Source organism: Benincasa hispida, chromosome 9 (assembly GCF_009727055.1).
Source record: "Benincasa hispida cultivar B227 chromosome 9, ASM972705v1, whole genome shotgun sequence".
NCBI lineage: Eukaryota > Viridiplantae > Streptophyta > Magnoliopsida > Cucurbitales > Cucurbitaceae > Benincasa > Benincasa hispida.
The window spans coordinates 42,136,394-42,150,429 of record NC_052357.1 but is presented as its reverse complement, the minus strand read 5'-3'; the positions used below and the strand labels follow the sequence as shown (position 1 = coordinate 42,150,429).

The window sequence follows — 14,036 nt, the reverse complement described above, 5'->3', positions numbered from 1 at the left end:
ACTTACTATGAACATTCTCTCCATCCACCTTGATATTGACCTACCCAAACACCATCCTTTAGGGGGATATTCCTAGGGTGCACAAGGCCGAGGATAGATCTCACAGTGGTGAACATTAAGGGAGAAACGGGAAGAGGTTTAAATGAAATATCAGATACCTTAAGTACCTCCCACTGAATGTTCTATCTAGGGTTTCATTAACTTAGACCATCCGGCTACTGATTTTATCTAAGTGAGTTTAATTTGCTAAAAAACAACTTTTGTCTTTGAAATTAAACAAGTTCAAGTAGTCACATTGAACTCTTTAACAGACTCTCCTCAAATTTGTATGCATGCATCAAATCTATTAATTCACCTTTCAGGTAGGTTCTTAAGTAGAGGTGTTCCATTTTCGTCAGCTTAAATACCCCAGCCTAGACAGAACCCGCCTTAGACAAAAGGTCATCTATAGATTGATTTGCTACACTTTTAATCTGTTATTATTCAATTTAATCCTATTAAACTGATTAAAAGATTAAACCTTAGGTTGCTAATCTTATTAGAATCGTGATCTTAGGTCTATCTCCACCAAGTTTTAAAACACTTTTAAAACCATGATTCAAGCCTAAGTTCGCATGCATGTCTTTCTTATAGATTTTAGTTTTAATTTCCTTATAACTCTTATAAAAGAAACAACTAAAACCCATCCACATTGCCATGCATAACTAGGTATTTATAACACTTATAAATTTAACCTATGTGTCATGCTTCATGCAATGTCCCATTCATTACTATATATAACTTTATATACTTGTAATGAACCAAGCAAACATGCTTCCATACACCATTATACTATAACACTTATAATATAAAGATGATGCATGTCTATGCTTAATGCATGCATAAATATAACACTTATATTATATAATGCATGAGCATGCTCTTATGTAATTTAAATCATGCTTCTCTAAATCATAACACTTACAATAAGAGATGATGCATGACCAATGCATAACTTAAGGTGGGATTTCAAACTATATGGCATACCAAATGACATATAACCAAACACATCAACAACTCATGTTGATGGAGCAGGCCCTTCAACCACTCTTGTTGAAGCTTCACTAGTTTCGTTGGAAAGTTCACGCAACACGATCTTCCTATGTGGATTGTGTTCCCTCATATGATCCGCCTCCAGAAAGGCAGCGTTCGCCAACACAAACACTTTGTTTTCCTTAGGATTATAAAAGTAACCCCCTCGTGTACTTTTGGGGTAGCCTACAAATAGGCACATCCTCGAACGTGGTTCTAGTTTCTTAGGATTAGCCTCAAGCACATGTGCTGGACAACCTCATATGCGGAAGTCACACAAACTAGCTTTACCCCCATTCCACAACTCCAAAAGTTTTATGGCAACACTCTTGGAAGGAACACAGTTGAGGATATAAGCTGCAGTCTTCACTGCAAAACCCCAAAACGAGTCTGGTAAGGAAGCGTAACTCATGATCGATCGAACCATGTCCAACAAGGTTTTATTTCTCCTTGCTGATATACCATTCTACTGAGATGTACCTAGTGTTGAGAGTTGGGAAATGGTTCCAGGTTCTATCATATAGTTCTAGAACTCAGAATCCAAAAACTCTCCACCCCGATCTAATCGAAGTGATTTAATCCGTTTATCCAATGTGTTTTCAACTTCAGCCTTGAACTCTTTGAACTTTTCAAAGGATTCGAACTTTTGTTGCATCAAATAAACATACCCATACTAGGAGTAATCATTAGTAAAAGTGATGAAATACTCGTAGTCTCCCCTGGCTCGCACATTCATCGGACCACAAAGGTTTGAATGCACTAACTCTAGAGGCTCTTTGGCTCGATAACCTTTTCCAGTAAAAGGTATTTTAGCCATCTTGCCTTCAAGGCATGACTCGCACACAGGTAAAGAATTTTCCTCTAACTATCTTAGAAGTCCATTCTTCACCAACCTCTCATTCCTACTGAGATTGATGTGCCCTAATCGAAGGTGCCAAAGTTGGGCATTTTCCTTAGGAGAAACCTTAAGTAATTTATTTTGACTCATGACAATTTTAAACATCTCTATATTATGGAGGGAGTTTGTTGCTAATGGCCTTCGCACATACAAATTATTTTCCAGTTTTACTGAATAAATCTCAACACCATCTTTCAAAATAAACACTTTATTCACCAAAAAGTTGAGAGTGTATTTACATTCAATCAGACACTTTATAGAAATTAAGTTCAGCTTTAACTCCGGAACAACATAAACATCATTCAAAATGATAAAATTATTATGTAAAGTCAACTAGAGTCCTCCCACTGCCACAGCTGAGACGACGTGGCCGCTGCCTACTCGCATCGTCATCTCTCCAGCCTCAAGCTGCCACCAGGATTCAATCTCCTGAAAAGAAGAACAAACATGATTAATGGCCCTAGAGTCAATAATCCAGGCAGAATCATCATTCTCCACTAAACAAGTTTCCAAAACTAGTAAATCATATTTACCTTGTTTTGCCTTGGCCTTAGCCTTCTTTTTCTCCTTCAACCAACGAGGACAGTTCCGTTTCCAGTGCCCATCCTGGTTGCAATAGAAACATTGTCCTATGTCAATCGGCGTTGGTCACCTTCCCTGATGAGTGATAGGTTGCGGGTTAGCAGGTGCCTTCCCTTTACCACCCTTATTCTTCTTCCACTTGGAAGTGTTACAAGTAGAAGGTGCAGACTTTGTTCCTGAGGTCGAACCTCGATGGAACTTCCTTGAAGATGAAGCAACATTTGCTTCACCAACCTTCTTCTCCTTACTTTTCAGCAAGGATTGGAATGTCTGCAACTCGTTGAGGAGAGTTGTAAAGGTATAGTCTACTTTGTTCAACACAACATTGCTGACAAAGTGTAGGAAGCTATCTGGCAACAAATGTAGAATGATGCTAACCTGGCTACCCTCATCCATGTGGGACCCATTCATCTCTGCCACATTGAAGTGGACCATCATGTTCAGAACATGTTCACGAATAGATGTACCCTTCTCCATTTTGGAGTTGAAGATGTATTTCAGAGCTTCATGCTTGAGCTGTCCAGACGGTTGTCCGAACATTCTCTGCAGGGACTTTATGATCTCATGTGCTGAGACCATAGGTTCATGCCTCTTGCCCAAAACGTTGTTTAGACTGGCCAAGATGTAAGCTCAGGCATTCTCATTCGCCCGTGTCCATCTCTCATAAGCCTCCCGAACATTTCGAGTGGCATTCTGAGTCGGAATAGGAGGACACTCCTCCATAAGGACGAACCTCAAGTCATCGATGATCAAAATAGTAGTTATCGTGTGTTTCCAACTAGAGTAGTTTTCACTAGTTAGTTTATTGACACTTAAAAGAGCTAATGTGGTTGTAGCCATTTTTACGTTGCTGGAAAACATGAACAAACTTAATGAGTCTATGCATTACCACTTTTAACACCAATTTTAGTTTTAGCAAAATGGTTCCCATGAACCCTAAGTGAAAAGACATTTATTTCACAATGATGCCCTAGCGAAGCAAGACAAAAGTCATCGGTGGGGTGATCAAATGCCCCTTCACTGGGATGAGACATTCTTAACTATTAAACAGAAACAACTCTTGTACTGACTCTAACAGTCACCATTTTTTTGTCCAGAACTGTTAACTTTAACAATTTTCCGTAAGTATAACCCCTCATTTTAGGCCGTAGAGTCCCGCCCTAATGCATCCACCGTATGGAAAAAGAAAAATAGGAAAAGAGACTAAAGCAACCTTATCCTATACAGGAGATCAGATAAAGAGTCGTGCAAAACTGTCATCCTATAGGGGGACACTCCCAGAGTGCCTCGAGGCGATGCACAGAAACGTTATCCAGCCTAATGAGAGAGACCGTGGGATATGTTGTCACACATCCCGCTCCCACTTACTATGAACATTCTCTCCATTCACCTTGGTATTGACCTACCCAAACACCACCTTTAGAGGGAAAATTCCAGGATGTCTCGAGGCTGAGGATAGATCTCATGGTGTGAACATTAGAGAGAAACGTAAAGAGGTTTAAGTGAAGTATCATATACCCCAAGTACCTCTCACTGAATGTTCTACCTAGCTAGGGATTCATTAACTTAGACAATCCGGCTACTGATTTTATCTAAGTGAGTTTAATTTGCTAAAAAACAACTTGTCTTTGATAATTAAACAAGTTCAAATCAAGTCCCATTAAACTCTTTAACAGACTATCATCAAAATCATCAAATCTATCTAATTCACCTTTCCAAGTATGTTCATAGGAAGGGGTGTTTCGTTTCCATCAGCTTAAGTACTCCAGCCTAGACAGTACTCGCCTTAGACAAAAGGTCCCATAAGAAGGAACTATTATACAAGAGTACATCTGGCAGAAGCAGATCGTTCCAAATATATTATGACAGAATTACCACATTTATATTCAAACAGAATAGATATGCAATATACTACAAATTACTGGCATGCTTTCAAACTAAAAACAAGAGAACAAAAAATACATACCAGTTGAAGAACCTTTCTTCACCGAAATCTCACTCTCTCTAAAGGGACTTCTCCTCTCGCTCTTGCTGGAACATCCATGCAATCGTTCACCAAAACACCGATCGTCTATCCACGAACGGCCTTCACACGGATACAAGAATGAGGATGACACCACCACTTACAACCAACAGTATTCTCGGTGTAAGAATCCAAAAGTGTGAGCTCTGTTGGATTTGGTAGAGGGAAGGAGGAATCGAAGATCGTATACAATGACCAAGCAAGTGGGAGAAGGCATGATCTATCGTATAGATGATGCTTGATTGTTTAGAAGAAAGTACATGATCGTGTAGTAAATAGGATGCAATCGTATAGACAATCGTTTAGTAAATGCTCGGGCACTAGACGATCGTTTAGAAAGAGGCACACGTGTATACGATCGTGTAGCAACATTGAGCTATCGTGTAGTCTCTCGGTTTGCTGTGCGATAGGTTGTCTATAACTCATGAGCGAATTATGTGATCTCATGCAAAATGAAAACGATTTTCATTTTATTCTTCAGTTACAAAAACTAAATCTAACCTCCCAATATCACACAGTTACGGAGAAAACGCTGGCACAATTATCCCACAATTGTCCAATTAAAATAATAAATATAATCATATTATATTCATTAACCTATGGTTTAATATCACATATAAACCATAGTGTTTTCTCCTTCACTAGATATAAATCATATTTATATCCATTTTTCTCCAATTAATGTATCTCATACATAAAGTCAAGCATATCATATATAATTAACATGTTCAATTATATCAATTTGAACACTTCGAACTGACCCAAAAACTTATTCTCAACTTGAATCCATTAAGCTACCAAGGGGACCTTATGGACTTATGACACCAAGCTCCAACGGTACGTGAATAACTGACTAAACTCTTTAGCCACAAGATCCACCATCCGCTAAATGCTAAGCATTCCATTAAAGACCGACAGTTGAACTTTTCTTACCACAGATATATTTCTGTGTCCATCGGATATAACCAATCAATAGTACGATAACCCTTCAGAGATGCTCGTAAGTACAACTGGGCCAATTTACCATTTGGCCCCTGTAGTTACATCCAACTTCTTAAGTACCACTGATCCCTCTAATGAACAATACAACATAGTCCTACTATGTGTGGACACTTATCAGGCCATGAGAAGGTGTGTGACACCACATCGTTTAAGCCCCAGGATTAGTCCTCAAGGGAGCAATCTATTTACTTACTCCTGCTTTGGGGAAGGAGTGAACTCCATCTTGTGTAGCTGAGTTTCTAGCTCCCAAATCAGACGAATCCCAAAGTGGTAGGTTTGAGTCAGCGATCAGGCCATTCACACCCATGCAAATCAAATGATTGCCCTCAAACGCAGAAGTTCCCAACTCATTCAAGATTGAGGTCATGTTACCAATGGTGATCCTAGTGAAGTGAAGTCTCTGTCATGAACGACGTTATATAACGAGACTACAACACTTCGTGGTCAGGTCTTATATAAACTCCTTGTGTAGGACGCCCCTGCTCACATGTCCTCACATGAATGATCAGGATCACAACACTTGTAACTATTCTATAAAGCTGGTCGCATCCGTAGCGTTACCAAGATAAGGTTTCCCTCCTATATCCATATACTACAAACCATTTTCGTTATCACTTAAGACATGATCCACTTATAAGTCACATAATGACAACTAGGGATTTTAGTTTATTGGTTTGTGGTAAAGCAAATAAAACATCCAATGTTCAAAGACAATAAGTGAAGAAAATATCATAAATTATACATCACAAGCGTTTATTCAAAACTGTGTTTACAAACTAAAGGACACGAGAGTTTAGGACATCATCCCCAACAATATAGGTAGATTTGCTACATTTTTAATCTTTTATTAGTCAATTTAATCTTATTAAATTGATTAAAAGATTAAACATGAGGTTTCTAATCTCATTAAAATCGTGATCGTAGGTCTATCTCCATCAAATTTTAACACTCTTTTAAAACATGATTCAAGCTAAGTGTGCATGCATGTCTTTCTTATTGATTTTAGTTATAATTTCCATTATAACTCTTATAACAGGAAACAGCCAAAACCATTCACATTGCTAAGAAAAACTAGGTATTTATAACTCTTATAAATTTAATCTATGTGTCATGAAGGAAATCAGACATGAGAATTTCCATGAGCAGCGGAATCATCGTTCCAAATTCCATTCGAAATTAAACATACACCATTACAGTATAAGAACGGAAACTAACAAGTCATGCGACAACTAGAAATTACAGCATGCTAACAAGATAATCAAGGGATAGAGTATGCATACCTTTGAAGACTCATTCTTCAAACTCCCTCGATCATTCTCCAAGTGTTCAAGACAATACAGCCCTTGGACGCAACGATTAGTGCAACACGATCAATAGCACAAACACAACGAACACAATGACCACGAACCCAATGAACGGACTCTAGAACCTCGAAATCAATCGAGTTGAGTAAGAACACAACCATAATGGTTACCTTGATATTCTCGGTGTGAGAATCCAGGAGTTGTAGGCTCTGTGTGACTTGGCTTGAGGAAGAGACTAGAGGACAACAATCGTGTAGACAATCAAACAAGTGGGAGATAGGTTGTCTATCGTATAGATGAATGCTCGATCGTGTAGTAAATGGCAACCAATCGTATAGACAAAGCCACGAAATTGTTTAGTTATGATCAGCTGATGAACTATCGTATAGTCAATGTGCACGATCGTTTAGTCTCTCTATAGCTATCGCTTAGTGAAACAATTTCACTTGATAGCTTTCACACTGAGTTATTTCCAAATTGAGTAACTACTAAATTTAGGAAAACATTTTTCCTTTTACCTCACGATTACCATAAAACCACCAATAACCTCTCACTCAATCAGTTATCAGAGAAAAAAAGATAATTATCAAATTTTTAATATTATTATAAATAAATATGATAACCAACTTACCATAATATATTTATAACCTATACTTTTAATATTTCATCTCATGAAACATACAACCATAGTTCTTTTTCTATTGTATGGTACTTAATATAAATCATTTTTACATTAATCCTCCACTTGATGTATCCCATACATCACACCAATTGTATCATATATAATTGAATTTTCTCATGTTAATTTGAACATTTCAAATCAACCCAAGAACTGATTCTCAGCTTGTATCCATTAAGCTACCAAGGGGACTTTATGGACCTGTAGGTTGAAGGTCCAACGGTACGTGAATAATTGACTAAACTCTTTAGTCACGGGATCCACCATCCGTTAACTGTCAGGCACTCCATTAAAGACCGACAACTGTACTCTCTTTACTACAGATATATGTTTGTGTCCATATAAACCAATCAACAGTGCGATAACCGATAAGTATAGCTGGGCCAATTAACCGTTTTGCCCCTGTAATTACATCTAATTTCTTAAGTACCACTGATTCCTCTAATGAAGATAAGTCATAGTCCTATTATGACTGAGTCCTCTCTTCCAAAGAAAGGATGTGGCCACTATGTTCAAGACCCAAAATCAGCTCTTAAGAGAGCAATATCTACTTACCTAGCTCCCTAATCAGAAAAATCTCCAAAAGGGTAGGCTTGTTGAGTTGGCAATCTGGCCATGCTCACCCATACTAATCAAAGGACCACCCTCAAAGGCAGGAGTTCCCAAAACACTCAGGATTAAGGTCATATCACCTATGGTCATGTAAGTGAGATGTAAGTCTCATACGGCGTTATATAAAGAGACAAATCATCTCGTGGTCTGGTCTTATACAAACTCTTTGTATAAGACACCCCCATTCGCATGTCTCCACGTGAATGTTCAGGATTAGACCATCTGTAGTAGTTCACAACACTTATAAATCTCTACAAAGCAGGTCGTATCCGTAGTGTCACCAAGATAAGGTATCCCTCCTATATCCTTATACTACAGATCTTTTAGGTTATCACTTAAGGCATGATCTACTTGTATATCTCATATACATGCTTAAGTTTACATACAATAACCATGGAGCTTTGTTTATTGGATATGAGTAAATGCAAAATAAAACAACTCTTATTTTATTCATAACAATGTGTACAATATTTACAAACTACGAGACTCCGGGAGAATTAGGACACCAATCCCAACATGTCATGCTTCATACACCCTTATACTATAACACTTATAATATAAAGATGATGCATGAATATGCTTAATGCATGCATAAATATAACTCTTATATTATATGATGCATGAGCATACTCTTAAGTAATTTTAGTCGTACAAACTACTATATCATAACTCTTCCAATATAGAGATGATGCATTACCAATGCATAACCTATGGTGGGATTTCAACTATATGGCATACTATATGACATATAAATAAACATACATCTTATGTACATTCACAAAATTAATGGACCGGGATGATTAGCCTCAAAAATTAAAAATTAAATTCTATCTACTACATAAAACCATCGAGCAAACTGGTTCACAAGCGAACCGGGTCTTGAATCGCCCTGGCGAAGTCTTCATCTTGATCGTCTAGTAAAAGTGGGTGAGTAACCACGATCGTTTAGCAACGATCGAGTACCTTTTACTATGCGATGAATCATGAAGGCCACTCGATCATTTAGTGCATCCAAGTTTAAACGTAAGTCTAAGTGATTGTGTAGACGACTATGTTGTGAAGCATGAGCGTCTAGACGATCGAAGAGCAAGCGATAAGTAACATTTACTGAGCGATCATGTAGTTAGTGACTATGCGATGAAGTATGCTGACCTACATGATCGTTTAGTGCGTGCACGTTCAGCTTGCAACTGAGTATCCCATACTCAACAATCTCTTACCCCATCATTTACATGATCTGACCAACACTTGGTCTTCTTCTTCCTCGAAGTAATGTGCATCACCATGCCTTGAAGCTTCATCACGAGTGACTCAAACTGACTCAAACACTTTGAATTACAGACTTGATAGCAAGTTAATATGCCAAAAAAACACAAGGGCCCTTACAATTAACTTTGAATATGTAAAAAACGTAATAACTAGAGGCAATCATCTCAGAAACTCCATTAATTCACATCCACAAACATATTTAACACTTAAACAGAATGTAGACATGCTTACCACCAAGAATGTAAATGCAATTCTATACATCAATGGAATAGAAATATCAGAACTTGGCTTTGATATCAATTGAAAGAACTCTTATTCAAGAGAACCTATGAGGGGAAGCAAGATCTTTCCAAGCCCATTGTGATAGAATTAAAAGCATTCACAAACATACAGAATAGTTATGCAATTTCTAACAAATTATAGCATGCTTTAGTAATTAAAAACAGAAAGGAACAAAAGACATACATTTGAAGAACTCTTCTTCTGGATTTTTGTCGCTCTCGCGATCATTGGAACAGCAACCTCTCACTGTCGCTTAGAATGCCTACTCAATCTCTCGTTGTCGCTTAGATCATGAACGATCTTCTCCACGAACAAACACCCTTCGACACCACCACTCGACAACCTTGGTATTCTCGGAGTGAGAATCTAGAAGGTGTGAGCTCTGTTGGATTTGGTAGAGGGATGGAGGAAGGCAACGATCGAACTGTACGATCAAGCAAGTGGGAGAATGTACTATCTATCGCATAGACTGTGTATGCTTAATCGTTTAGTCAATCTTGCTAGGTACACGATCATTTAGTAAAACACACTTGATCATTTACACGATCGTTTCGTAAATCTCGCTTGACACGCGATCGCTTAGTAAATCATGCTACATCGTTTACACGATCGTTTAGTAAAAGGCGCTCTACACGATCGTTTAGGCTATCGCTTAGAAGGCTATCGTGTAGTCTCTCCTTAGCTAAACGATTAGTAAAAACACTTAATGAAGAGATTACTTTCAAAATGAAAACATTTTTCATTTTATCCTTCAGTTATGAAAACTGAACATAACCTCCCACTTCATGCACGGTTAAATGAGAAACCACCCACAATTATCACATAATCGTTTTAATTATAAATAAATATAATAACTAACTTATCATATAATATTTATAACCTATAGTTTTAATATCACATCATATGTAATATTTAAACCATAGTTCTTTTCTCCTTTATTCAATATAAATCATATTTATATCAAAATCCTCCAATTAATGTACCTCATACATCATATCAATTATATCACATATAATTTAACCAATTTAATTATATCGTATATAATCAAAATCTCTCTTGTTAATTTGAACACTTCAAACTAACCCAAAAACTAATTCTCAATTTAAAACCATTGAGCTACCAAGGGGACCTTATAGACCTGTAGCTTGAAGCTCCAATAGTACGTGAATAGCTGACTAAACTCTTTAATCACGAGACCACCATCCGTTATACTGCCGGATACTCCACTAAAGACCGATAGCTACACTCTTCTTACTATAGATATATTTATGTGGTGCATTGGATATAACCAATCAACAGTATGATAACCTTCACAGATCGCTTGTAAGTATAGTTGGGCCCAATTTACCGTTTTACCCCTGTAGTTACATCTAACTCCTTAAATACCACTGATTCCTCTAATAAACAATACATTATTTCCTACTATGAGTGAACACCTCTCGGGCCATGAGAAAGTGTGTGGCGCCACATCGTTCAAGCCCCGGAATCAGTCCTTAGGGGAGCAATCTATCTACTTACCCCTGCTTCGGGGAAAGAGTGAATTCCATCTTGTGTAGCTAAGTTCCTAGTTCCCAATCAAGATGAATCCCCAAAGTGGTAGGTTTGAGTTGGTAATCTGGCCACTCGCACCCATGCAAATCAAAGGACCACCCTCATAGGCAGGAGTTTCTAACTCACTCAGGATTAAGGTCATGTTACCTATGGTCATCCTAGTGAAATGAAAGTCTATTTCATGAATGGCGTTATATAACAAGACTAAACACTTCGTGGTCCGTTCTTATACAAACTCCTTTGTATAGGACACCTTCACTCGCATGTCTCCACATGAATGATCATGATTAAATTATTTGTAGAACTTTAAAACACTTGTAACATCTCTAAAGCGGGTCGTATCAGTAGTGTCGTTAGGATAAGGTTTCCTTCCTTTATCCATATACTACAGACCATTTAGGTTATCACTTAAGGCATGATTCACTTGTATGTCTCCACAACATGCTTAAGTTACAACAAAAACCAGGGATCTTAGTTTATTTGTTTGTGGTTAATGCAAATAAAATATCTCATATTTCATAGGCAACAGTGAAGAAAATATCTCATATTATTACATTACAAACGTTTGTTCATACATGTGTTTACAAACTACATGATCCTACGAGATTTAGGGCATCAACCCCAACAATGATGAGTCCTTATATTATTACTATCCTAAACAAATCAAACGAAATAATTTGCTAAGCGAGGTAATCGATTAAGAGTATGTAAACGATCGTTTAATAATCTTAAACAATTGTCTATATTTTCTAAAGGATCATTTAAGAATATGTAAACGATTGTTTAGAAAATCTTAACGATCATTTAAGACTATCTAAACAATCGTTTAAGATTATCTAAATGATCATCAAAGAATATTTAAATGGTCGTCTAAAAAATATAAGCGATCATTTAGATTATTTAAACAATCTTTTAAGTAGAAAATATAAGCGCAGATTATCTAAACAATCTTTTAAGACTATGTAAACGATCTTTCATTTGAGAATATCTAAACCTATACAAAAATACATAACTCCTTCAGATGTTGGACTATTATCTTTATTTCATTCAATTGTTGGCCCATCAGATGATGTTGGATAGTAGATGTATCTCCCATCTGACGGACCATGATAGTCAGTTCGCCAAATCTTTGTGAACTTCTTTAATTTTCTCCCTAAGAACCTTGTAGGATTTGGAATGACGATGTCTTGAGGACTTCTGCTACCTATTTGATGTTTCTTCACGTGCCCTCTTACCCTTCAGAGGGTTAGTCTGAACTGGCATACGTGGTTCCAGCTCTATACATTGTACATTTACAGGTTGATCTACATGAGGTCCATGTTCTTCGTTCCCCTAAAGGACTCATAATTATCGATGGAGTGTTCAACCCCTTCGATCCTTCTTTTTCCAACAACATAAACCATATTAAGTCCTTCCAGTCGGTCCTCCTTGTACCTTATTTCCTCTGCGCTAGGTACAAGTCTTGACACAACAATAGTCTGTACATAATCAAATAACCAAGTCAGAATGCATGAATATATAAACAAATGAGTAAGTTAGAAGCGATCGGTTACTTACTTTTTTGGGCTAGAAAACTTTATTGCTCAATGATTTATAAGATGGAGCACGAGAACAAGTCCATTTAAGAATTCTAGGAATTGTAACCTTGTTGACTTTATTGGCTATGAACTTACTGGATATAGATAAAATTTTGTAAGCCCAAACCTACGATATAAGAACTTTGTTACACGTACATAACACACAGGTTCAATGTATATTAAAGTGAATCAGAAACAAAAGTACATACCTGGAATGCAAATGCGAATCCCTTTATACAATAATATGAGGCATGGTGATCATTTTCTGCTTTCTTTGAAGCATATGCCTCCTTCTTCCCGTGCATGATAGTCTTCATACTATTGAATGTACGTTTATAAAAGAGAGAAGACTAGTCGCAATGTACAAAGACTTCATGGTCATCGACAATCCCAAATATATTCACATCGAATTGGGTTTTCTTGTCTTTTCCAATCATCACCATTTCAATGAATAGTGAAAATGCAATCTTGACAGCATCTTCGTCATTAGTAAAATTGAACTTATCAAATGCGGTCTCCACATCCTTGCAAGAACTATCCTTTTCATTTGGGTCATTCGGTCCAAGAATGAGTTCTCGCAACCTTTCACCGCTTGTTTCCCTTTCTACTGTTTCCCTAGTCGGCTACAACCCAGTTATCAAGTTAAATCGTCTTGGGAGAATATTACCTTCTTCCCTAGAATGTTGAATGATATAACGTCTGGGTTTGCATCCGCTACCTCCCTTAACAGAAAATGGTGCAAAAGTTGTCCATTAAAAACAAGATCTGTATCCAACAGTGGATCAAAGGTCGTTTTCCTATAAAGCCTCATATGTTTTCTTGTCAACTTATTCTTAATCACAGAGGCAGTTTTGTGGACTTGGCAAGAGACTGTAGCAGGAAAATATTTCTTAGCAGGGATGACCATCTTACCAATCTAACAAGTGTGTACATTACAACAATTAGTAAACAATCACATAATAAAAATAAAATGATCGCCTAACACAAACTAACCGATCGCATAACAGATATCTCAACGATCGCGTAACAGTTAGCTAAATGATCATACGATATAAATCTAAACGATCGCTTAGTATTCTTTATTTGATCGCTTAGTAATCTCTATTCGATTGCTTAGAAATATCTAAATGCTCGCTTAATATTCTCTAAACCTCGCTTAGTATTCTCTATCTGATCGTTTAATATT

General features: G+C 37.2%; 1 protein-coding gene across 1 annotated transcript; it reads right to left on the bottom strand.

Moving 5' to 3' along the window:
- Positions 1-13,200: 13,200 nt before the first annotated feature.
- Positions 13,201-13,757, bottom strand: LOC120084730. The gene is made up of 2 exons (XM_039040549.1): positions 13,518-13,757; positions 13,201-13,473 (listed from the first exon to the last, which is right to left on the bottom strand). Exons 1-2 carry the CDS (start codon positions 13,755-13,757, stop codon positions 13,201-13,203), a joined length of 513 nt encoding a protein of 170 aa, XP_038896477.1.
- Positions 13,758-14,036: the final 279 nt, after the last annotated feature.